Below are 26796 nucleotides of genomic sequence, written 5' to 3' on the forward strand. Positions count from 1 at the left end.
TGAATTGTTGGAAGGCAGAGTTGTACAGCTGTCGAGGGTTAAGATTGCGGGGTGACAATAAAACCCTGGCAGATGTATCGCTAACCTCCTCTCCCCCCACTTCCCCCTCTTTGCCCCTCCCTCTCCCCCCTTCCCACTAAGGACAGGCGATCGGGAGGGAAAGAAGGACAGAGAGAAGAGAGTTGGAAAAATTAAAGATGTTTTACTAATGCTACTAATAAGAATAGAGAAAATAATACAAAATATACAAAACCAATCTTGAAAGTTTCAGCAACTGCAGAGCCGGCACCCGAAGTCCTGGATTGGACTCTGCAGCCAACCGGAGCTGGATTCAGTCTCTCACTAGGCCTCAGTTCTCAGGGACGACCAGCCAGATCCTCTCCTAAGGTCGGCCATAAGCAGAAGGGAAAAAGGGAAAGGGACAAGATCCTTGTGATCTCCCACTTTTATATGAAGTATTCACGTGAATGGAATGTTAGACACAGTTGGTCAGTTTCTTAGTCACTTGTTTCTCGTCGCCCCTCTCGCGAGATGTCCATCCATGCTTATCAATAAGTTTGCATTCCATTGCTAGGTTTACCAAAACATGTGTCTGGTTCTCCAGGAAAATGCAGTTAATATGAAGGCTTTAGCTGACAGGCAAAATTCACTGAAAGAGAAACTTGTTTTTAACAAAACCAGGACAACAGCGGTAAAAGTACACATTACCACAAAACTGTTGCAGGTATGTACTCTATACTCATGGGCTACAGGAAGATGACTACTTAGGGACCGGATCACAGAATCACAGAATGTTAGGGATTGGAAGGGACCTCGAAAGATCATCTAGTCCAATCCCCCTGCCGGAGCAGGAACACCTAGATGAGGCTACACAGGAAGGTGTCCGTTTGAATGTCTCCAGAGTAGGATCTGCAACGCCTGCGTCAAACTGCTCCCCGTCTTCGCTACCTCTGCTCTCATCCACACGTGGGGACTAATTCAGCTACGTTCCTTTCCACTCCTACCCAACAGCCCCTGCTCCTTCCTATAAGGTGCATAAAGACCTGCTGCACAGAGGTGTACAGCAGGAGCGGACACGCTTGCAGTTCCACTCAGGCTGGCTTTAGTGTGAGTTACCTGGATGTTACGTAGAGCAGCTCCACTCATCTCGGCTCTGGCCCAGGCTTCCTCGGTTCTTGATAGCCGCAGAGTAACAACGCTGTGCTGTCAACAAACAGGTTCCCATAGGCTCATAATGTACTAGAAATGTAGTCTGTTAACTTGAGCAATGCTTCACCTATATGCAGTGTGTGGCAAGGAAAAACAATGAAGAAGTTCAGCCAGCCATCATTCTGACTGTTGCACACAAATTCCATCATGAAACAGCTACAAATACAAGTCTTGTTGTATATTTATTTTTAATTCGAATTTGAGAACCCTTAAACATTTAATCAGATTAAAAATCTCAAAATGAATACAGTCTTGTACTAAGCTATGAAAATTAATCTTGGTGCTTTGCAAACAAAAACATTAATTTTCCAAGTGTCTTCCTTTGTATATGGATAGATTTGCTGCATGACTATTGCAAATCTCATTTGGAAATCATAGTTAACTTGCTGCAGTCACGTCTCTGTATGCAACTTCCCTAACTATTGAAACCACATCAAAAATTCAATGCTGGAAAACCCAGTTATGAAGTGCACAATTTTTTACAGGTGAATATTCTGGCATACATTCAGGACCTGGCATAGTCCTCCAACATTTCTTAAGTGACATTAGCTTAATAATAAATGAATTAAATTTTAAATTACGAAACTTGTTTTTGTGATTTTTCCTAAATCGGACTTGGTATCTGAAGTCTCTAACAATTCACAATTCGCATAAAAATCTATATGGGACTATTCTTAACTCACAACAAGAAAGGGGTGCACAGCCTTCTGCAAACATGAAAATAAGTGTGGGAACAATTCCCAGTTTCTTTATTTATGAGATTCACGTTTTAATAGGACAGCCCATGCAAGTGAAAAGGCAAAGATGTGGCTTTTGATCCTTGGTTCCAGAGCTCTGCAAACGCCAAAAAGGCCAAAGCAGGTGCAGAGGATGGAAGCAGAAACAACATGCAGAAGGATGTGATGCTGCTGCAGGGGAAGCAGGCGGCCACGCTGAGCGTAGGAGAATAGAGGGATGACTTGCAGGATCGCATCCAATTTCAAGTGGAAACAGATGATTCTGCAGAGTCAGAGCTTTTCGCTTGGAACACAGTATGATCCCTTTGTGATCTAGGCTGCTTTCAACAAGTTTTTGACATCTGATTCCCACTAGACTTTGCATCTATGGCAAAAGCCACCATGAGTTAATTAGTACTTGTTTCCCACCCTCCGTTTAGTCCACTGATACTTCAATCAACAGGTATTTCAGCTTGATGCCAGGCTTGCGGTTTTTTTCGTGTGCCTAAAAGAAGGACTAATTGGACTGACCTCGAAAAAAAAAAAGGGGGGGGGGAGAAATGCGTTTGTTACCTTGAAATTCTTTTAGTGTTCATGAGGACTTTCTGTCACATGGGCCTCTCCTATTTTCTGAAGCAGTGTTGATTTAATCCTGAGCATATATGTCAGTCTGTTGTCATGGAGGTAGTTGTGATATACTTTCTTTGCAGGATCAAGAACAGATGGCCTGGGAGAGATCAATTTCTCACTCAAGCATGAGGAACCTTCATAGCACAGTTACCAAAATCTGAGGGATTTATTTATTTCAGTAAATTTATTTATTGCAAAACGCCTGTAAGGTAAAAATATTTTGTTTAATTTCCCTGTAAAAGTCTGGACGCATGTATATTGTTTAAAAACCCAGATACATACCAGGCTGCCCACTGTTCATCTCGCACAGACTCCCATAGGACAAGTTAACCATGAGCCTCCCTGACAGACCCTCAGGCAAAAATTTGGGAAAACAGATGGGCCTTACATGGTGCCCTGAAGGTCAATGGACATTGGCTCTGCTAGGCCACTGGGAGAAGTAAATTCCTGAGCTGAGGATGTTTCACAAAGAAAGCAGAGCTTACACTCTCCAGATGTTCAAATTCAGGGTGTGTCAGCAAAAGCTCTCTGGCTGGTCTCAGCTGTCAAGATAGTGCTTAGAGCAGGAGAAGAGGAAATTCCTCAGGCAGCCTCAGTCCAAGCTACGCTGTTTCACTGCTCCAGACTGGTGGTCTTGGGATTCACAGCATCAGAATCGATGCAGGAGCCAATGCCTGGAAACAAACACGGTATGCAAGGACTCTGTATTTCAGAAGAAACCTCTCTCTTGATAGTGCAGCTCATACACTATTTTCTTGTGTAAGTATTTAATAAATTACCTGAAATTTTCCTGCAGTATGAATTTTTTTTAATCTCTTTTGGTCAACCATACTGTTTTGGTTTTCCTTCCAAAAGCTTGGGGATGCACTGTGCAAAACCTTCCTTCCAAAGCTCGTTGGCATCCCACTTGTGTTTTAGTCCACAGCCGAATCTCTCAACGTTGCACGGTTCCCTTTCTGCACAGCTACATATCGACCTCAAATCCCAGCTTCTGGCTCGGGCGTCTGAGACTGCCACGCCGTGGCCGCAAGCAGCAGCTCCTCCAGAAGCCACCACCAACTTCCTCATGGGGAACTTGGCCAAAACCAGCCTATCTGAATGATGCTCACTGCATATTCAAAGAGACATCTGATCCCCTTTATTTTTGTTTTTCTCCAGGTTATTTTTGCTTGCTTGCTTATTTTTCAGTTTCATCAGTATTACTGATGGTTTAAACTATTTGCCCATATCTCCAACTCCCACCTCCCCCCCCCCAAAAAAAAAAAAAAAAGAAAAAGTTGGTGAAATAATCTTTTCCACAAAGTTTTGTTGTCCTTTCTCTTACTGGTGCTTGCAGTACTGAGATGCGTCTCTTGCCCTCAGCTCCCACTTGGGCTGCTGCTTTGGTCATTCAGGCTCTGGCTCCAGTGATGGCAGGGGAGGATTTGCTTCAAGCACTTAGGGAGAGAGATTATATGGGTTGGCCAGCATTAGCAGAAGGAAAGTTGCCCAAACTATTGAAGCAGCTTGGCAGGCTACCAACCTCGGCAGGAAACAGCTTCAGCAGTGGCCTGCCTGGCAGCCATCACTGTAGCTGCTTCAGCAAGACACGGTGCTCAGCAGCCGGTACTGCACAACGCTCCCCTGCTGCAACAATGGCATCTGGATAAAGCACCTAATGTGCCCTGGATCTCGCACCACCACCAGATGCATTTATCACACCCCTCGACAACAGGCAGCCGGCTCCACCACCAGATGAGGGATGTCCAAACCATCTTCATAATCCTGGGCACCCCTGCTGAGGTCCTGAGCTCTTGAATCTCAAGTGTACTGAGACAAAAGCCCCGAACATCAAGTGTACTGAGATAAGAATTTTGGAGAGAGTTTTGTATGGCTCCAGCCTTGTCTCCACGTGAAGATCCTGAAGCTGCAGACTAAATCCAGCCTCCCAACACCACCGTGAAGGCTGGCATTTGCACTCCTGTCTGATTCTTTAGCCAGCTCACCTGCAGAGCCAGCAATAGGGAGACCCTCATTCAGTAATGCTCATTCGAGCATCCAAAAAGTCATTACTCACAACTACAAAAATCATGAAGCCGCCTTGAAAATAAGTTTTAGCTCTTTTCATCTTCCCCTTCTGGTTTCTGTTTCATTTTTGTTGTTTTTGTTTTGGTTTGTTTGTGGTTTTTTTTTAACTTAGTGTTGTACAGGTCATTTAGTGTAGCCCTAAGCATATGTGATCTCTCAAACCTTTGTTTACACAGGTAAATCATGCCCAAATGAACACTCCTGTTTAACAAAATCAGACTAGTCCTAGTGAGGAAGTTTTACAAATTAGGCCTTAAATGTGTACAGAACAACCAAATCAATTTTGGGTGTAGAAAGTGTTATTTACAAATTTTCTGCACAGAGCTTCCAGTCAAGACATTCTCGTAAGTCCTTCAGTGGAATACTGGAAGCCAGTTCATGCTAGGTCCAAATAAAGCTTTTAGATTTTTTATTAGTAGACTTTCTAGAGAAACTGAAAAAACAAAAGTAAATATAAAAAAATAACCAAAACCATCCTCCCCCCCCCAAAAAAAAAAAAAAAAAAAAGACAAACAAACAAAACAACAACCCACACAGTTCCGGGTTTGTGTATTTACATCATTACAGCATCACTCAGAGATGTGATTGAATATATCAGGATAACATGTTGATTATTACAAAACCCAATAGGTTAGTCTCTTCTGCACCTGTTTCTATGTCAAACACATACTTTCTCCCTTGAATCAGCACAGATTTATCCACCTAGCTGATGAATGCTAAGTATCCTGAAAGATTTGGCAGGGAAGGGGAATTACTCATAAAAGCTTTGGTATCACTTTCAGACCCTACTACTCCCTGTTTTTAACTTAAATGGCCGAAAGAGATAACGTGACTGAGTCACTGGGTGCGTATTTCTGCCTATCAAAAATAACATTTAGTCCACCTAAAATGTGGTCCATCAATACATACACAAAGGAAAAATAACAAGGAGTAAAGAAAAAAAACTGCTAAATTATCAGGTAGTCTGTGCTCCTGTAACCCCATGTGGAAAACTGCATCTGGTTCTGTTCTCCACAATTCAAGGAGTAAGTTGGTAAACCAAAGAAAACCCAGAAAAAGAGATATGAAAGTGAAGGAAGACCTAAATAATACACTTTACAGTGGAAGAAATTGGTCCTTTTAAGACTAGCAAAGGGAGTGGGGTGATTGTTCATAGTCTGTTTGTCTAAGTATGCACACAGGCTCACAGACAAAGCTATAATGAGATCCAGTGGTTGGGAGCTGAATCTAGACAAATTCAAGCTATAATATAAGACACATATTTTTAACAGTGAGGATAATTAAGCACCACAGCAACCCAGCAAGCCATTATGGCAAAGTCTCCTTCTTTGGAATTCTTTAAATTAAAATCAGATGTTTTTCTAAAAGACATTGTATTTCAAACAGGAAGAAGCCTGATGCTGTGTGTCAAACAGGAAGGCGGGCTAGAGCATCGCAGTAGCCCATCTGGCATTATGAACCATAAACTAGAATTATTCTTTTGTAATGAATCAGATCCTCCAAGGAGAATCAGGAAAAAGTTTTACCATCAGAACTGGAAGCTACATTGCTAGAACAGGGAGACTGGAAGGGTGAAGCAAAGCATAATTTATAAGGAGAGACACTATTTTTCATTCAATCAACTGATACAGTGTGATCAGCTTTCACTAGCTTGTCTGGAGTTTTTTCCAGCTATATCCATTCTAACCTAATAAAATGTTTTATCTCCTGATAAACCCAGCTGCACTTATCATGGAAGATGACTGAAGGACTAGTCACAAGACTGCCATTAGGAAATTCAAAGGGAGTGAGAAGCAGACTTACAGTGAAGATGAGAAGAAGGTGTAAGACATGGAAGGGTGAAGGGCAAATGGGATAAAGTTGTGTTTATGCAACGAATCCAGGGCCATATTTAAATACCTACTGACTAGGTATGTAGTCAAAATGCAGAAATTCTTGGTTAACTCATTACAAAGGTACTGACCTTCTGAGTGCATGTGGAATTTTGCACAAATATTAGAAAAATGACAATGGCGCCATATCTTCATCTTCTTTTCAGTCTGGGATATTTATGACATTTATGAAAATAAGAGAACTAATCTCTGATGACCTTGTGCCCTTCTTCTCTTATGTATATTTCGTATGGAGTCAGGAGGGGCCTGGCAAATCGGCTGCTCACTCTCTCTGTCAAGTAACTGAAAATTCACAAATCCTTAGACACAGTGACTGACCTCCATAATACAAACCCTCAAAGCATGGAAAAGCGTTAGCTGAGCAGGCAGCAAAGTGATACACGATTTATAAAGAGAAAACTAGGATGGCTCCATCCAACATAAGGCACATCCTATTTTTCCAAGGCAAGCCTTTCCCACACCCGCATTATATTGTGCGAAATTCCTCCCCCTTCAGAAAAGAGGCTATCATGGTTTAAAATTGCTGCTTTGGCACGAGCCATCAGTAACAAGCTTGATTTGCAGGAAACGTTCAATTGCAGGAGTCAGGGCACTTGCAGCTGCTTGATGGCCCCTGAAGGACCAGAGATGGAGCAGGATACTCCTCATCATCAGCTTGCTTCTGATGCCAGTAATCCTGCAAGTCCCTGACATAAATAGCAAAGTGTTTTACTGTGCCAGACAATCAAAGTGGGTATGGAAAACCAATCAACTAACTGACAGACAGTGAAGATTATGTGGCAAGAAGATTATAATGAAATACCTAGTTATTGAGTGAACTGCAGCATTATGAATCACTTACAGTTATAAGTACTCCTTTAGTCTGTCCCCTAAAATACAGTAATATAGGATAAGAAATAAGACAGATGGAAAAAATAGATCATTATCTCGAAACAAATAGAAGAATAAGCAGTTTTAAGTCAATCAAAGTCATACATAAACATATTTAAAGCATGATATTAAAAATGAATCCATTCTTACCAAAGTTTATTTTTAGAAGTAACCCTATTGACGTGACAGGACAATTTTTATATATATAAAGATTACTACTTGAGGGGGTTAAAGGTTTTGACTCTGAATAGTTAAGGTTTTACCCAATCAGTTAAGCAATAATAACAAATATAAATATGTCATCCTGTGATGACATGGTCTCTCAAAAACCCCAAAATGTGTGCAAAAAGCATAATTACATGAGCTTCATTTTCTTAGTATTCTAAATAAAATGCTAACAAACCTCATGGTCATTCAACACATAATGCATACATCTTCACCATACATGCCAAATGTATCTCATTTCCAGTTGGTTGATTTTAAAATAGTGTAATATCAAAAACACAGAACAGTTCTAAGAATCTTTCCAAAATGTCAGAAATAGTTACTTCTACAGTATGTCTCAATCACTATATTAAAGTAAAAGATCTAAAGAAAATCTTATTTAGAACTACTTGTGTTCAACACTAATATGTTTCCAACTATATCTGTATGCTTATGACATGATATTTTCCCTAGAATCCACTATAAACTTACTTATATTTTTATAACATCTCTCATATTTGTGGATGTAGATTAATTACAGGAAAACAGACTGAAGCAATGAATATATAGGAAAATACCTTTGCAATGCATGTTTCTCATCACACATAAATCCTCAGGCATGTAAACATTAGTAAAATTGAATACAGGCATACATGTATGCAGGACAAGGATCATGCTAATGAAGACATCAGGGCTGCAGTTAACATATCAGTAAAGACCTCGCAAAAATACTAAGATTAAAAGACAGAGTTATCGATTTATACTGGTTTAACTTTAGGATAAAATGTTTTATATTATGCTTCTATTTATATACCCACTTACATGGTATGTCAACAGAAAACAATGCACGGATCTCGAATTAATTATTCACTTCAGCTAATACATTAAAAATGCTCCTTACAGAAACCCCTTAGTCATACTCCAGAGTACAAATGGCACCTCTAGAAGTACAAAGGATATCGAGAATGGCAAGAAAAAAAGATGCCACAAGCCAGAGCCTGCCTGGAAATGCCAGCCAAAAGGTTCTGCTGGAGGAGATGCGTGGCAGTGCTGTGGAGGGAAGGCAGCTCGCCCGTGAGGCCAACTAGTGCTTTCAACAATACTGTTCTGGTTTGAGGAAAAAACAAACAAAACAAAAAAGCAAACAATGAAACAAAACAACAACAACAAGCAGAAAAACCAAAATCCCTCTGCTATGAAAGGTCTTTTCAAACGCAGGTACAACCATCAGATACTAAATTTTCATTGTCAGTCAGTAGGAATCAATGGCCTATGTGCTGCTGCTGCCTCTGAAAATCCATCCTGAGGATTGTGATACTACCAAAAGAATGGCTGGAGAGCTTAACCTTTCCCTGGAAGGTTTCCTTACATGCCACAAAACTACCTAGATTTCACAATTGTCAATGCAGCATGCCAAAGATTATTTTTTTTTTACAGAGTCTTCTAACTGTCAGTTGCGTACAGAGACTCATCACACAAATCTTTGGCCACACTCTTATTTTCTGTCCTTGAGTGTTTTTATGCTTTCAGTAAGTGAGGATGACCTCGTGACACTTACACTCTGTTTCATAGAATCATTTTGGTTGGAAGAGACACTCAGGATCATCAAGTCCAACTGTTAACCTAACACTGGCACTAAACCATGTCCCTAAGAACCTCATCTACACATCTTTAAACACCTCCAGGGATGGTGACTCCACCACTTCCCTGGGCAGCCTGTTCCAATGCCTGACAACCCTTTCCATGAACAAATATTTTCCTAATATCCAATCTAAACCTCCCGTGGTGCAACTTGAGGCCATTTCCTCTCATCCTGTCACTTGCTACTTGGGAGCAATTTAAAAAAAAACAAAAAAGTTTCTGTCAATATTCAATTCTTACATGTTTCCCAATACCAAACCACATACAGTAACTTGGTTGAAGCAACACCAGAGGCAAGAGGTAGGCAAGCAGAAGGTTGGTTGCAAACCATCACATCACCAGCTACAGCTGGCACTAATTCCTGCATATTAATATCATCAGAAGAAAGGGTCATGCAAATTGCTGTTGGTTGTTCGTTGCATAGCAACAGCAAAGCGAGCTCAGAAACCCAAATATTGCCAGTATAGAGAGCCATGGCAAGCTCTCTGAAGATAGCACAAATACATAATTAGTCTGCAGAGAAACAGGACAAAATAGAGGAATGCTGCTCTTTTAACAGGAATTTAAAGATGAAAATCCAGAAAAACCCAAACGGCTTCCCTGCTTCCACGATATGTGGGAAGGTTTACGACTAAACATCACATGCACTTGCAACTGTGGACAAACTGGGCTACACCCATCATCCAGGAGGGCGATGGAGGGACTCTGCAGCCACTCTCTGACTCCCACACTGCACATGGAGCTGTGGGCGATATTACCAGGTGGGTGGCACTGGGACATCTGACAAGGGTCCCTCCCCCAGATGCCCATCTTGCCTCCTCCATACACAGACCTGGGTGCAGACACAGCACATCATGCGGCCATCTAGTTCCTGTGGCTTCTGTGGGATGCAGCCTTCTGAGAGCTTTCATGGCTTTGGGAAATGCATTTGTAAGTCCCTGCAGCTTTCTGAAGAGAGCTTTGAGGTCACCTTCAAAATAAAGTTTGCCATCCTTGTGAAGAGCAACTGCAGCTGATATGCATCCTCCAGAGTTTCTAGCACCCTTCAGGTGTTATGATGCTCGAGAGCCCAATTTAGCACACTGAGACAAGATATTGTTTATTACAGAGTTGTACAACTCTGGATGCTGCAATAAGGCCAGCATGCTAGAAAGGAAAGCATCCCTACATTCACACCCTACAGAGCATACTGGTTACATAATCATTTTAGTGTACAATAAGCAATGTTCAGCTAAGGACACTTTACCCAACCATCTTGAGATACGTGTTAAAGCAAGACTCAACTGATTGTGAGGCTCCAAAATATCTAAAGCTGCAAGGTCAGTAGTCTCTGTAGTTTCTCATCAGGTGTTTTGCAAGTCATTCTTTGTCAGAGGAGCAGACTGGCCTAAAACGGAAAGGATTTACATATCTTTAGGTTAACAATTGCCTACAGGATTAATACTTTTAAGTGATAATGACTACACCTCCACAAAGTAACCAAGGATCACCCTACCTTCACAGTAGGCTTTCAAGAGTCCTCTTCAACTATTTTAGGTACTTCAGCAACCAACAAACCACCTTTCTAACTAGAACATTCTGTTGTCCCAGCAAAGGACATAGGATGAATTTTCACCTCAGCCATGGTGATAGGACACCTAGGTGCGCTATGTGACACACTGGAAGGCATTTATGCTGACATCAAATAGTCTACTGCTTTTCTGCAGAAAAATACAGGGCTTCCATCTGCAAACCTGATTGATGAGCACCCTGTATGAGTGAGCACCAACTTTACATGAACACAATGGGAGTTTTTGTAAGTTAAAACAACCTACATATGTTTTGTAGGAGGCTATGTAATTAGCTGAAAATTTCACCTCAACAGTATATTGCTATTTTGATAGACTTAATCTCAGTTAATGGGTTCAGAAGCCATTTTTCTCTACCTGATGAAATGCAAACATACCTCATGAGATACTAGGCAGAGTCAAATGCAAGCTGATATATATTGATGTTTCACGTCCTCTTGTTTTGCAATGGACAGGCTCTCTAACCTTCACTTGGCTCATAAGCTCTAATCCACCTGGGATCCCAAAGTGAGCCATGAGTTCTCCTGAGAGAAACCACCACCCACATCTGACAGAAGGAGTGCCAGGGCCAAGTGGCTGAGCAGCAACACAAGGATGCTGCAGGACAGCTACGAGAAGCAGCCAGGTCTCCCAACTCCCACAGTACATTAGGTCCAGATCTCAGTTACGTGCAACTCCGGCTCTTACAACACTCCTCTCTTCATAGTACTTGAGTTTTTTACAGTAGCACATGAATCAACACACCCATCATATAACTAGTTTTCTCTCTTTAAGTAGGGGAAGATTCACACATGCAGAGTAACATTTATTTTGGCAGGGTCTGTTTTGCTAATTATTTATGTTTGAAATGACTGTGTTTCTACTTTGCCAAAAATCCCCAGTGTATTTTGCAGATGAAGCATGTAACAGTTCAGCTAACAGTTCATCGTCAAAGAAGGCCTGGTATTACACATACATTTAGTAGCAGGTACACACACGCTGCCAAGAGCTGCTTGAAGCCTATGACCCACACAGTCAGATGGTGCAGAACAGCAGCAGAAGGCATAAATCTCACTGCCAAGCACCTGCAGCCATCCACTCAAAGAACTACTGAGACCTGGTTTACAAACAAACAAACAAAAAAGAGATCATGCAGTCTGGATAGAAACTGTGCCTCATTCCAGCTAAGACCCTGTTCTGAATCCTTGACAAGCCAGGACTCCAGCACTTAAACTGTAACCTTCCCAAGGCCAGTTTGGACACAGCCAGTGCACCCCTAGTGCTCCTTGCAGTCCTTTCTCCTTTCACAGCTCACAGTCTTTTATCTCCTGCCAGTGGTCAAGTATTTGACATTGGCACGCAATTGACACCAGAGGTATTTTCCAACTGCTTTCCCTTTTCAGACTATCAATTGCAGTCTTAAGACTTCATAAGGCCCAGGAGCCCTCTCAATTGCTTATAGGCTTAGCACTTGGACATGGATCTTCAAAGATTGGGCTAGGGTTTCATAAGGCTTAATGTGGTCTCGGATCACAAAAATTATCACCAGAGCCAGGGGATGAACTATCCTCTGCAACAATCCTTCTGCATGCAACATAGAAAACAATCTGGTTGTTAGTGGTCATGGTGCAGTATACGTGTGTGTGTATATGTAAAATACATACATATAATGATTTTCCTACCAAGAAACATCCGATGAGAATGGCAAATGAGATATGTTTTCAAGTTGTTCTCACACTGAGTTTTCTGACTGAAACAGAACTTGTGAGCTGGGAAAGTTTGGATGCAAGCTGTCACTCTCCACTACAATGCTGACTGCTGTTAGAGAAAAACAAAAGATCTAGAAGTAAATCCCCAAAATAAATCAGTGATCAAAATGGTAGTGGGAGGAAGGCTGTGGGCAACAGCAGGTGAAAGGGACAGAAGGTCATGAAGGGTCAGTGACTCCAGCTGTTGGTGTGATGAACTGATGTCATCAGACCCTGATAAAAAGTTTATTTGAAAAGCCAGGCTATAGGGAGGCCGGATCCCAACCCTGTGAGAATGCCACAGGCACGAGTCCAGGGATTTTAGGCAACACTGCCCCATGCACAACAGGCCACTCAAACCACTCTAGTTTCTGCACTGATTTAGATGGGCCCCATGATTTGGCACAAAATACACTGACAGTCTCAGGAAGCTGCCTGAATGAACTGCAGCCACTTTATATCCTCCTCTCACCACCTCCTATGTGCAAATTCAGTGCCCCATACCTTTGAACATGGCTCCAAAGAAGAGCTGTACTGTTGTAAAAAAGGCTAGTTCAGAGCAATATCCCTGACGCTTGACAAAGTTATACTGGGATAAAAAGGTTCATGTTGGGATGGCTTATCACAAATGGGTATTAGAAGTCATTTATGCTGGAGAACAGTACAACTCAGTCTCCATGAAGGATATAAACCCATAATTTGAGAAAGAAGGCCAAGCAGAAGTACAAAAAACATAACTGATAAAGCTATTTCAGTGCAATATCATCTTTAGACCAGGCCTTAACATGTAGCACAAAATCTCAGTTGGAATAGGAAAAAAGGGCTAAAAACTGCTTTTAGATTATTTTGCTTAAAAAACCCTAAAAAATCAACACACAGGATTTTTCTTTCCTGGTTGCTTTCTGAGTTCAGGAGCATATCAGATTACTGAATAAGGAAATAAAGAGTTTCTATGTGGAATAATAAGTTCCTGAACTTTGTTCTTGAATCTGTGCCACTCATGTGCCACAAGATCAAAGTGATCTTTTATCCTGGGAGTTATCATCTGCCCAAGATATTTACTGCCATTCCACAAACACAATTTCAGCAAAGATAAATATTATATGAGCCTCTTTTACTCCTCCTTATTGTGTACATAAGTGCCACCTTCTGGCCAGAACAAGGACTGTAAGAGAAGCAGCAAAGTAATATTTTTTTAAGTCTAGGGAGTAAAGCCTGTGAAAAACTGTTTTCTCTAGAGATAGTAATGGACAAAGAACAAATGCCTACAGGTTTAATGTGAAGAAATTTCATCAGGAAGGTGAAAGCTTCTTCCTGAAGTTCAGAGCTGTCTCATTTGCAAACATCTTTCTAATGTTGGTAGAGTGGGGAAGGATAGACACAAAGCTCTGCTTTTAGGTGTATCTTCATCTGATAATGTCATTTGCCACAGTTGGCAGCAGCTGCAGCCAGTGGCCCAGAAAGTCCTTCTTAACCTATGTTACAAAAAATCAACACACTGAAACCTGAAAAGCCACATAGATGCCACAAACAAGGACTGTGCCACTGGTATTTCTCAATAGTGCCAAGGAAAAGTGCTCAAATCCCTCTTAGGGCATTTCAATTGAATTTCAGAGAACCTAACATTTGTCACCCCTGGACTGTGTTGCTGGGCTGCAGCAGCAACACAGAACCCTACTGAATCAAGTGAATCTCAGCAATCTGTCCATGCATCTCCCATGAAGACTGACATACCCGTTGCCACAGTTTATAAGCTTAGGCCTAAGAATTGTTGTCTCTTGCACAGGATTTCTTTCTCCTCCCTCAAGCATAATCTGAGTAGAATTTTTTACCAGTATACTACAAAACCAAAAATGCTTAACAGTTAATTAGTTACACATTCCTTCTTAAACACTTTATGGTTACATCCCATTGTAAATCAAGCATCACTGTTAGTACACAGAATTTTACTGCACCCCATGACACTCAGCTGCCTTGAAATCTCATCTTCAGAAGCAGTGACTACATCATGACTACTTGAACATCTTGATGTTAACAAACAAACAAACTTTCTCATCAGTGTGAGGAAGAAATTAAAAAAAAAAAACAAAAAACAACTTCCAATTATTACATTATTAATTACAAAATATGTATCTACTGTTCTTGGTGATTTTTAAGTCTCACTCCTTATGGGAGAAGAAAAAAGGCCTGAACGTGTTTTTTGAATGCCTGACACAAGCAATATAAAATAAGGCACTTTAACACAGGTTCAATACAATGAGTTACTGTAAACATAAATGATACAATATACTGCAAACAGATTACACACAAATAGAAATCACTTTAAAACCCAGAACCTCTTTTGGCCTAGATAATATGGAGAGGGGATAAACTAAAAGGAACAAGAGGGAGCTAATTATTGTTTCTGCACAACATGTTTGACACAAACTCTTTTACGGTCTAAAGTGAGTTTGATGGGGTTTGTGAGAATCCAAAGGACAAAGCCCCCAGTGCTTCTTACCTACTGATGCCAGTAGGAGGTTAAGCGCAGAGTAAGGGAACTGAGGCCTTCAATAAGGTATCACCAAAACTCACTGAAACCTGTGGAAGATTTATCTTGGTGAACTTGCGAAGCATAAAACTTAAATAAGGACAACTCAGTTTGATCCTATTTAGAAATGATTTTGCAAAATAGGTATCACTGAATGTTCTCAGGTTTCACTCACAAGAAACACAGTAAGCTGAAAGCTGGTTCCTCGAAGACAGTATTTTCTGCTTCTGTTGACTGTGTAATCTGATTTTTCTTCTCCTAAATAAACAAGAAAATACACACAATTCCTATCCAGTTGGACACAAACAGTTTTTTGCTTCTCCTCTTACAGAGAGTGCTGCTGCACTTAAGGAGCGGCTGGGAATAACCCTTTGAAGTCAAATTTAATTGAATCCAAAATTAAATACTTTGTTTTAAAATACATAACAAGAAAGAGGATAAAGAATTAGGACCACAAAGTTACTGGAAAGAGACAAAGGTTATAAAGGTGGTGAACAATTTCACATTTCTAAAATTTTTATTGCGCTTGGCTTACATACATGCCTAGAAATTAACATGAACTCAGAATAGTGGCTGCCTTAGAATTGCAGGCTTTATTCAAATAAATGATTCACTAGAAAACTTCCATTTGTGATTGCTAATTTAAAAAAATCAAACTTCCTTCCTATTGTGCAGGTTTTCTAAAGCACTAATTAATTTTAATGTGATGATATGAACACATTTGTTGCAGTTGTTCTTATAAACCCCATATTGTGCTAAATGGACTATCAACCATCACATACAATATACCTATTTCTGTATCTGTTTCCTTGCCCTGTGTCCTAAATTCCATATGTTCACATCATCTCTCAAGCCACAGTTGAAACATGACTTTTTCAAAATAATTAATTAGTCTTTGTTTAATGGCTGTTAGCCCTAATCAGTCTCTGTGCCTCCAATGGACAGCAGGAACAGTAGTACCACAGTGTTACCAGAGGAGGAAGTAATTTCTGACACACTTTGATCTTCAGTTTTGCACCTACAATAAAACCTTGTCTAGTCTCATGATCTTGCCAGCCTCCACATGAAACCAAAGAGGTTGCTGAGATAACTATGAAGGAGCAAAGAGGTAAGTCGGTTCTCACATGTCTACTGGCAAAATCTAGTCTAGATTGCACAGAAAACCTGAACAGCCCCTTGTCTTCTACCAGGTTAATATTCTATCCCATAAGCTTTCAAGTGCAAAACCTCCATTCACTTAATAAGGATTTGCACAGAGATGTTGCAAAGTGAGCTCCTTATTATAATATTACCTTGCTGTATGATTTGGAATCTCTGTAAACACTGGAGTAATACTCTAGATCCACTGGAGGCAGGGGATTAGTGGGCAGTCCCATTTCCATAAGGTTATCCAAAATATTTTGTTAAAGGCAGAGGCTTCTCCTATCCACTAAACGTTAAAATAGATGGTTATACTAAGCATCAGATATAGACAACTCACACCCTCAGTGGTTAGCTATCCATCAACAGCAGTTTTAGATATGGTGTCATCAGAAGTAGAAGGAAAAAAAGTACTTTTTTAACACTAAAGCCAAGTCTACAGCAGTAACATCATGGCAGAGCATGAAAATCTAAATGCTCACAAGAGACAAAAAGCATAAATTTTCCCTCTTCTACCTTGCCTCAATAAGTAGTTCAAAAGTAGCCCCTGGGCCAGAAAAAAGTATTTTACATCAGGCTCAAATTTTGGTATTCACTGAGAATACAAGACTGTCTACATCAGAAGGCTGCTTGCAGAATCACCTTGTTTTACTTTGGTCACTGTGCTGGTTTGACTGAAAAAAAAGTTAATTTTTTTCAGGCAGTTAGAAACTCTTCTTTTTTGTAGCTAGCACAGTCATTGTTTGGATTTAGTTTGAAAACAATAAAGCAACACTCCAGGACAGAAACCATGTTTTTCTTCCAAGTAACTTGCTAGTGGTTATGAGTTGGAACAAAGAGAATGTAAGAACCTACTGTTACCTTAGCTGTCGTGTGGGACACAAAGGTCTTTCTGGGCTCTCTCTCTGCGTGTGCTGAGAGCTAAGAAATGGGGCATACATGGGGTACACCTTGACTGACACCCAGGCTGACCAATAAAAATACTCTATACCATTAGCATCATTGCTTCATATTTAACAAGAGTCAGGTTTTGGGGCTCAGGAGACCCCTTCCAGTTCTGTTCCATTCCGGTTGAGTTCCATTTAGGAGTTCTTTTAGTTTGACCTTTACCGTCCTGCCATTTGCAGAGGTCTCTGGGCCTTTCTGCCTCTTTCTCCCTCTCCCCAGGCCTGGCTGTTCGGGACCAGGTGCTGCTGCCTGGGGCTGGCTGCTCAGCGTCACCAGAGTTTGTGAGGAATTGCACTGAGTATCACTTATATCTTCATTTTATATATATTAGTAGTAGCATACCAGTATTATTTTGTTATTTTATTGAACTGTTTTTATTTCAATCCACGACTTTCCCCCTTCCCTTTTGATTCTCTCCCCTACTTGGTGGGGCAGGGGGCAGTGAGCAAGGGACTATTGTGGTTTTGATTACTAGCTGGGGTCACTTATATCACTCCAACAGTGCAAAGGACGAGAGTCAACCTCTCCGGTCACCAACTGTTAAAAGTTTACAAAGTTTTCTAGGTTAGAACCCAGGACCTTAAACTATACCTGCATACTCATGGTAGATCTTAAAATCCAATTGAAAGCTGGCTGTGTCCAGAGCTTCTGCACACTCCACAAGGCAGGCAGGCAAAAAGCTACCCCTCCTATGAAGTTTCCTAAAGCCTTTCAGAGCACAGTTCCAGGACAGCCTGCCTGTCTGTAATACCCGAGTTTACAAACAGTAAAAAGTAAAACAACAGATCAGCATCGATAAGCTGCTTCATCCTGTTTCAGGCATCCGATTTTAGCATGGCATGTACTCAATGCCAACATTTAGACAACAATCAGTAAATCCCACTCCGTGGTGTGAGGTAGATCTAGCCAGAGCATCAATCACATAGCAAATACTTATAAATCATGGTAAACACATACAGGATATAATATAAAGTTACAGAATATAAAGTCACAGCAATATGTTGAACACGGCAGGAAAAAGAGTTTTGTCTTTCTACAGAACATAGGATTCCAGGAAATTCTAGTCAAAATCCAAAGTTGTCCCATAAGGTAAATTACAACAATAGAGAGTGATAATGCACCAGTGATAACTGATCCTTATCAAATGAGTCAGAGAAACACTGATAAGCAGACACAGATAATCAAAGAACAATGAGTATGACATTTTTATGGATGATCATTGTCAATCATCTTCTTTGTCAATGATGATGCACAATGCTAATAATAATTTAGGACACTGTGCAAGGTTTAGGATACTTAACATCTCCAAAGATCAAGACTTAACGTTACTGCAAGAAAAAAAAAATTACAGACATATCATTATGTAAAACCATTTAAGCTAACTGAAAATCACTTGAACTTGTGATTGTGACATTATGTGCAAAATGACAGGGACTATACTGAATGCAAAAATAATTCAGATTTCAGCAAGCTTGAATAAGACTTGCACATGTATTTCATCAGCTGGTACAAAGACAAAAAGAATCATTACATCACGTAACTGTAATTTGTTCTTAACAGTAATTTCCATACGTTGGTGAGCCCATTTATTGCCCATCTGTTACAAACAAAAGTAAACAAGCTGAAGAAACTAAACCCACACACCAACACAAGTCAAAACTGTTAAACAATACATTTGGAATAACATGGAACAATATTTTTAAATATATATGAACAATAAGAATGGTATTAAATGTTCTATGAGTCATACCGGATTACATGGTCTTTGAGGCAAGGACCATCCTTTATATTGCACGAATATATAACAAAATGCTGAGCATCGTACATCATTTATTTGTACAATGGCTAAGGTTGCTATAAAAGCAGCTTTAAATAATAAACTTGCTGCAAGCTCAAGTACCTTCAAATTTAAAATTGACAAAAGCATAATGAAAATAATATACTTTTCATTAAGAAATTATATTATTGTCTAAAGGTAGTTATAATACAAAGTAAGCAACGGCAAATTTTACTTCAAAATTACCAAGCATATTATCTTGATGAAGCAGATTTGCTTTGAACAGCAGAGCCATAGCCTAGTAAAACCCAGACTTAAGTCTAAGACTGCAGTAATTAACCTAGTTCACCCTATCCAACCCCGAAATCCTAACGTTCAGCCCCTGAGGAATCGGAACATAGTTCTCAATGAACCAAAGTTGCCCGGGATAATTCTACAGACTCTAAGGATTTGTTTATGCTGCAGGCAGAACCAGCAGTGTGTTCTAGGACACACAAGCACACCAGATTTTGGCTTGATAAGGGAATGGGCAACGGAGTTCAGCACTGCATGGCAAGCACTAACGCAGTTGGCCCATCGAGCACCACGGCACTGTGGCTACCAGCACCTGAACTAGACAATTCTGAAACATACTGGGGTACACCTACAGTATTTTTCCCCCTCTGTAGGTTACATAAAATCTAATTATGCACAAATTCTGATTGCAAACATGCTACAAAGGCAGATGTTTGAAAAAATAAGATTAATAATAAAACAATACCTAACACATAAATAGCAATGAGGAAAACTGAGACGTATTTAACACTCAGTTTTTAGAGAAGTCACCTCTAGAACCTGTAGTGACACCCTGTGAAAGGCAAGTATATAATATAAAAAACTTGAGAAGTTTTAATAGGTAAAAAACCTCCCACATTTAATGTGAATTTCCCGAACCACCAGGAGCCTTCCCTGTCCTGTGAAGGTTTAGTTTTCCTGTACAAGTTACTAATAGTGTTTTGAGAGCACTGCATATACATTATAAAGTACACACTGGAAGGAACATAATGTCAGGTCCTCAGCGCTACAGAAACAGCTGTCACCATTTAACACCTAGGTTTGAAACCTGAAAATTAATTACCAGTGCAGGATGTCCATTCTCAGTCCCTAAGCCAGGAGCCCTCAAAGAAATCATTCTTACTTCTCAGAAAGCTTTTTAGCTGATGCAAGAACTGGACAGAGATGATTTGCATTTTTTTTCAATCTCTCACCACATACTTCAGTTCTACGTTCCTGTTCTTATTTTTCAGGTGGCAGAACAAACTACCTTTTGTGAGTTTTTGGACAGTGACATGAAAAAGAACAGTAGTAAAAGCTACATATAATTTACCATGTTTAAACTGGCAAAAATTACAAAAAGCAAGGACAATCACACTAGACGGGCAATATTATCTTTTCCCCCCGCTCTTTTCTAGCTTGGCAACTTTCTTTAAACAAGAACTACAAAAGCTATTTATTTTCCAGTAAAAGATCAACCTACAGATGCTTATGACATCTGTTAGAGCTTTCTATTTGTCACTAGAACCTATTTATTTTTAAAACTCCTCCAACTACCAGACATATAACTGTACACCAACTCCTTAATGTACTCATAATCTGAGTAGAACAAAAGTTCTTCTTACTCTGTCAACTAACTTCGAATTTCAAGACATTTTCTTTGTAAGAGGACTAATTGCTGCAGAGCCATTATGTTGATGACCGGGAGAAGAGACTCCCAGTAGCAATGTGCGTCTGATTAACAACTCAGAGTTTAATAGCAGAACACAAAATAAAGCCAAATGCACTTTCTGTGAGATTTCTGTAACATTCTGAGTCTCCTCTTTCCGATTTACTCTCTTGTTGATGTACTAAACAATTAAATACCAAGTTAAACAGTAACATTTTGAACAGACTGTATCAGGCAGTACTCTGCAAACTTGAAACCACTATGATGTGACACTGATACCAACACTTTACTAGAGCACTTCACAAATGTGCTCTTAAACAGATGCCAATAGACAGATAATGTTCTTGAAAACTACACTTTGCAGCATATATGCAGTTTTCTCATGAACTTCAACCCCCATTGTCAGCATGGATGCAGTAATTTGTCAACCATCTTCTTTAGTGTTATGTTTGAGAACAGCCTTTCAGTTTTGCTCTATGTTTAAGCAAGCAGTGTTGTTTTCTCCCACCGTGATAGTATCCGGAATACAGGAGGTTGCACTTAAATATGAGAGGAAACTTCTTCACAGTGAGGGTGACAGACACTGGAACAGGCTGCCCAGGGGGTTGTGGAGTCTCCTTCTCTGGAGACATTCAAAACCCACCTGGACACATTCCCGTGTAACCTCATCTAGGTGTTCCTGCTCTGGCAAGGGATTAGACTAATGATCTTTTGAGGTCTTTTCCAGTCCCTAACATTCTGTGATTCATGCTATCAAACACATCCCAGTGCTGGTGCATTGCTTTTGTCAGAGTGGGGCTTAGCATGTGCTGTCTGCTACCTGCAAAACATGACTACAACCAACCAACTACAACATTTTTTTAAAATATGAAGCTAGAAGCGGGCACGGCATTCGCCCCAGTCCCCACGGCTCCCCGGCCCAGACGCGCCCCCTGCCTCACACACCGAGCCAGGCCCCAGCCACCCCAACATGGCCGAAGCAGCTGCGGCCTCCCCTCAGGGGACGAAGCTGCGGAAGCTCCTAGCGCTCGCTATCTGCCCACCCAGCGGCTAAGAGAACACACCGCCAAACCCGACGCATCACCGAGGCCGACTGCAGGCGAGCATTGGCGGCAGCGGCAGCTTTATCCCCGCCATTTCCCCTCCCCGGGGCGGGGCCGGCACTGACATGGCGGGGCCCGGGGAGTAACCCGGTCCTGGTCACGTGGTGCCCGCGCCGCGCGCGCGCTTCCTCCTCCTCTTCCCCCCACCCCCATCCCTTCTCCTCCCCCCCCCTCTTTCTGTCTCCTGTGGGTGGTGCGAGGCCGGGAGGCCTGCTCGATCCCAGGGTGCTGTGCGCGGCGTGGGCTCCGCCATCCCGCTGGGAGAGACGGTTTGTGCCGCGGCCCTGCCAGCGAGACGCCTGCACCGGACGAGCGCGCGGAGAGAGAGGGGAAGAGCGCGAGCCCCCCGCCGCCCCAACGGCCATGTCCGCCCGCGGCCCCTGAGCGGGACCGAGCCGCCCCTCCTCCCCGTCCCCTCCCCCGCGCGGGCGCCCGCCCGCAGCAGCCGACGCCGCCAACATGGAGGCCGTGAACGCCTTCAACCAGGAGGTGGGAGCCGGGGAACGGGTGGGAACGAGGGAGGGAAGCGCGGGCCGGGGGGGTCGCGGTGGGGCAGGGGAGGTCACGGTGGCCGCCATCGCTCCCTTTCCAACCCGCGCTCGGCTTCCGGCTCTGGGCCGCGCGGGCCCGGTGCGGCGCTGCTAGAGGCCTGACTGGGGAGGGCCTGGGCAACGCTCGGCCTGGCTCGGCCCGGGGGCCTCCCGCCGGCCCGAGGGGCGGTGTGGGGCGGAGATCGGGTGTCCTGGGTAAAATGGAGGCGAGCGGGGTCAGGTCCGCCGCGGCAGTTGCAACGGACGGACGGCAGCGTTCCCGGGGCGACGCTGCAGCCCAGGTTCCCGCACGGGGCGGGGGGGGCGGGGGGAGCGACGACACTGAGGGGATCTTCGCTCTCCCCTCTCTGCCCACCCCCGCTCAGTTTCCTCCTTGCCCCACTGGAGCGCGTCCGAGCTGAGATCCCTGTGTCAAGGCGTTCCCACTGCGTGCGTGTTGTTAAGGAGGGGGAAGCCGCGTTTCAGGGCGCGAGGCACTTTTTATTTCCTCGCAGTGGTTTGGCAAGGGACCTGCCATGTGAACAGGCGGCAAATAGGATAGGCTGGAGGTTGAAAAGAGAGAGGGAAAACCGCGAGGGGGCTTATCTCTGTATAGAATCGACTGCTGGGGTTGAGACTAAGGGATCGACCCCAACAGTAGGTACATGGGAGGTAGGTTGGAAACCTTAAGGCATTCAGCCTTCTTTTATGATACACAGAAGGACCCTATCTTCCATGATGCCTTTTTTTTTTTTTTTCTTTTTATTCCTTAGCCAGTCAGAATTGGAAACAAAATGGTCTGTGGTTATTTTTTGCATAATATGTAACAAACCACTAGCCTCTATAAAGTTTTTGACGCATTACTTAAAATGATTCCTGGATTAAATTATGCTCCCGCCTCAGTTTGGTGATTTTACTTTTGCAAATGCTTTATGGACTATAGAACATCCATATTCTTGTTGCATATCATCAATTAAAGCTAAGCCAGAACGTATTCCAGAATATTTAATATGTTTTGAAGGTTAGGTTGCTGTGCATGTTTGCTGAACAGAATCAGGAAAAATGGCAGACTACTCTCATGTGATGAAGTCATGCTGTGTAAAGTTCACTCTCTGCAACTGCTTGTCAAACACACACACACAACTGAAAATCTACTCATCCTTAACGAAATTATAGAAGTTCAAAGTGAAAAGCAGACCGCATACGCCTCCTTAACAGTTTTATTTTTATTTATTTGCCCATGTTAGAGGTCTGTTGTGCTGTTTTGAACCAGTAGTATGGAAGGGTACAAAGCAGCCTTCCCAAATACATTAAAATAGAACGGCACATGTGCAGTGTTTTCAATTTTCATGAGACAGAAAAATTCTTACCTGCCTAAATATAAATAGGAGTTCTAGCAAATGATTGCTTTCACTTCATTCATTTCAACGTGTTGCTACCTGATAAAACTTAATTGTACAGCCAGTGATTAGTGTTTCTCACAAAAAAACACTGCTGATCTGGTGATGAAAGTGACTTGAGCGTGAAGGCAGTGTTTCTTGGTATTCTGTGACTCCTTTTTAGAAATGGGCATGTTTTATTTCATACTTCTTCCTCTCAGATGTAGTAAAAGTGTGAAGCTTTTGTTTGATATAATCAGAAGTATTGACTGAAATTCTGATGGCTGGCTGCTGAAGGGTAATAAAACACCGGATTTCATTTGAACATCAGTTATGGGGAAGAAAACTATACTTGCTAAAATCCCTGTTCTGCAATCATTTAAGCGTATGACTAGTTCCATAGGACTACTTAAGCGTAAAGCCAGCATATTAATAAATTCAGGGTTTGTGTAGTTACTGTCCTTTTCTCAGAAGGCATATTTATGATATTAGCTAAGAACATGAAATTCCGCTCTTAAACTCTTCTCCTTCCATGTGTGTTGCCTAAAGCTGTGCATGCAAAACAGTGTATACTAACATAAAAGTGTGAAAAATCTCCAACTTTTTTTGGGAGGGTAAGATTTACGGTCAGATATTGTTCCATTTCTGGGCTTTCTCAGTGAAAGCAGAGAAACTGAAAGAGCTGTTTTACAAAGGGTCTCAACATTATTCACAGAATGGTGGGAATAGCACAGGCTAGGGAGTGTGTGAGAACTCATTTTGTCTGTAAGACTCTTATAATGCATAGACATTGTGAGGACTACAGAGATACCAGTCTCTGTTCACTGAATAGTTAATTATTTTATTGAGAGTGGAATAGCTTCAACAGTGAAGACTGGGTTATCTACAGAATACCCTGTAGGTCAAGAATTCCTGAACTTGCTGGCTGCACAATACCATTGTAGACAGAGAACTGGAGTTTTATAGTGGCAACTTTAGCTGCAGCAGCCATGACTTTTCTGCTGGACTTGCCATGTGTGCTAGAGGTGATGCGATTCTGGCTTTACTGTCTTTTCTTCTGTGGAGGTGGCAGTTGTCAGCTCTTTGCCAGTCTACATGAAGGAGGAGATGCCGCTTATTGCTTCAGGTGATATGATCAGTTGGGATTTTTTGGGGTGGGTTTAATGATTACAGCGATTTCTTGAATGGTGGGAGGTCCAAGTTCAGATCTTGGCTGTAAATTAGGCATCCTCTAAGCTTTTAGGCTGATACCCGCTTCTCAGACAAAAGAGCTTGGGCGGGAAGAGAAAAGCACCAGCAACACTTCTGTTTATGCAATTTGAACCATTTTGTTTTGGCTGAAGCTGTTCACGCAGTCCAGTAGAAACCATTAGTTTTGGCTGCCTTAGGTTCCAAATCTACTTGGAAGTTCAGTTTCTGCCCTTTGGGTTATAGGCTGCTGACGGTATATATGATTATGTTGCAGTAACAAGTTTCTGCCTGTCAGCCAGTTGTGATAAGTACATGATCTTAACTGCCCATCTGAATCGTGAGGTAAAACTTAAATACAGAGATCTGAATTAGCACGTTGCACTTAGCAGTTGTGGTGAGCTAGTAAAGAACGCTTAGAATCAATTAGTTTGGTTCTGGCAATGGGTGGTAACTTAGAGGGGTTGCGTAATTTGATCATGTTTGATTGTGTTGCCCATTCCCTTAGTCCTGTTCTTTGTACCTGTATTTTGAATGCAAGTTTATCACTTAATGTGCCTCTTAAAAGTTCTCATTTTTCTACAGGAGCAAGCACATTTTTTTTTTAATTGACCCACCACATTTGCTGCTTTATTTTTATCCAGCAGATATTAACAACTGAATAGGTGGGATTTGACAGTTATGTCGTACAGTATATTTTCCCTGAGGAAATTATTTCAAACTCTATCCTGGAAGTATGAGTTAGAATTCATGTACTGTTAAGTGTATATGTTGTGTTAAATTAATAGTACAACATAAGTAAATCACAAAAGGCAATTTGATAATGCTGCAAAACTTTGTTACAAAAAAACCCCACACATCCGTCGTGGTTTATAAAGATTTTAATTCTTATAATGTTTTAGTTTAGGGGATATATGTTTCCTTTTCTTCAGCCTGGAAAACTTGAAGGGTAGTTTACTGGTTATAAAAGTTAGAAATGGAGATTTACTCTCAGTCTTGCTGCTGGAAGTAGAAAGAAGTCAAATTTCCTATTTTGTAATCTTATGTTTGTATTAAGTAATGCAGTATATTCACTTAATCGTGTGTCTCAAGTTGGTAATAGTTAATCTGTACCACTGAAATAATTGTTATCCCACTTACGTGTGCCTAGATCACAAACAGGATAGGTACTTTGTGGGCTGCTTCTTTAAAGTTAATGCTGCAGCTTTATTCTTACTGTTTATCCATATTCAGTGAGCTGGGCAGTTTTATTTTTGATCTAGTGTAGCTGTCTTATGCTAATGTTAAGAATTCATTTTGAATGTTCTATTACAATCCATTGCTCACTGTTCTTCCCCTCCCCTATCCTCCCCAGGTCCTATAAATAGAGGTTAGCAGGATATCCTTCACAGTGGTTCTTCAGCAGTTACTGGAACTCATGAACCCCAGTTAGGTTCCCTCTGTTGTATGTCGGAGCAGCAAGGACACAACTACCAGCAAATGTGGTTGGAGGAAAGGTTAAGATAGTCTTTTGTGCATTTTGGCACCCTTTGTCTCTTCAAGAAAACAGTGAAAGCTGCTACCTGGCGTAGCTGCCTAAAATGATTACCATATTCCAGTAGATACAATAGGCTGCATTTTTGTCAGTGCTGCCATTCATGTGTCCTGGTAGAGTGCTTAAGCAGCAGTTCAGATACTGTTTGGATGAGGTAGAGGGAGAGGAATATAGGAGAGTGCTGCTAAAGTTCTAGAGTGAATTTAGTCCTGTTTTGAAACTGTGAGACCCGAACTGAAATTATTGCAGAAGCAGTGTGCAGCTTTTTGGGGTGGGAGTTGCTTTGTTCCTTTTATGACCGTATTACAGTAATTGACGGCTCATCGTCACTGTGATCCTGAAAGAGCTCTGTCTGTTGCTTCTGGACTGAACTGTTTCCAGCAATGTTGAAAACTGTGGCATTCTATTGGAGATTCTTTGTAAGAGAAGAAACGAGACAAA

General features: G+C 41.6%; 1 protein-coding gene and 1 long non-coding RNA gene across 4 annotated transcripts in view; one reads left to right on the top strand and one right to left on the bottom strand.

Moving 5' to 3' along the window:
* Nucleotides 1–1336: 1336 nt before the first annotated feature.
* Nucleotides 1337–21807, bottom strand: LOC309449560. Of its 2 annotated transcripts, XR_014185973.1 has the most exons (4): nucleotides 21686–21807; nucleotides 3880–3991; nucleotides 3041–3229; nucleotides 1337–2757 (listed from the first exon to the last, which is right to left on the bottom strand). It is a non-coding gene; the product is annotated as an uncharacterized lncRNA (long non-coding RNA). The 2 variants fall into 2 exon arrangements; XR_014185974.1 differs by having other exon boundaries at nucleotides 1337–3229.
* Nucleotides 21808–21934: 127 nt separating this feature from the next.
* The window catches only part of SCAF4 (SR-related CTD associated factor 4), a 49232-nt gene continuing 44370 nt past the window's right edge, over nucleotides 21935–26796 (top strand). For both annotated transcript variants that reach the window (XM_082043640.1, XM_082043641.1), the window contains exon 1: nucleotides 21935–22213. In XM_082043640.1, the coding sequence (XP_081899766.1) occupies nucleotides 22184–22213 (30 nt within the window). In that variant the 5' untranslated portion in view covers nucleotides 21935–22183. The remainder of the gene's footprint in view (nucleotides 22214–26796) is intronic.

This window comes from Streptopelia decaocto (assembly GCF_964273445.1).
Source record: "Streptopelia decaocto genome assembly, chromosome: 1".
NCBI lineage: Eukaryota > Metazoa > Chordata > Aves > Columbiformes > Columbidae > Streptopelia > Streptopelia decaocto.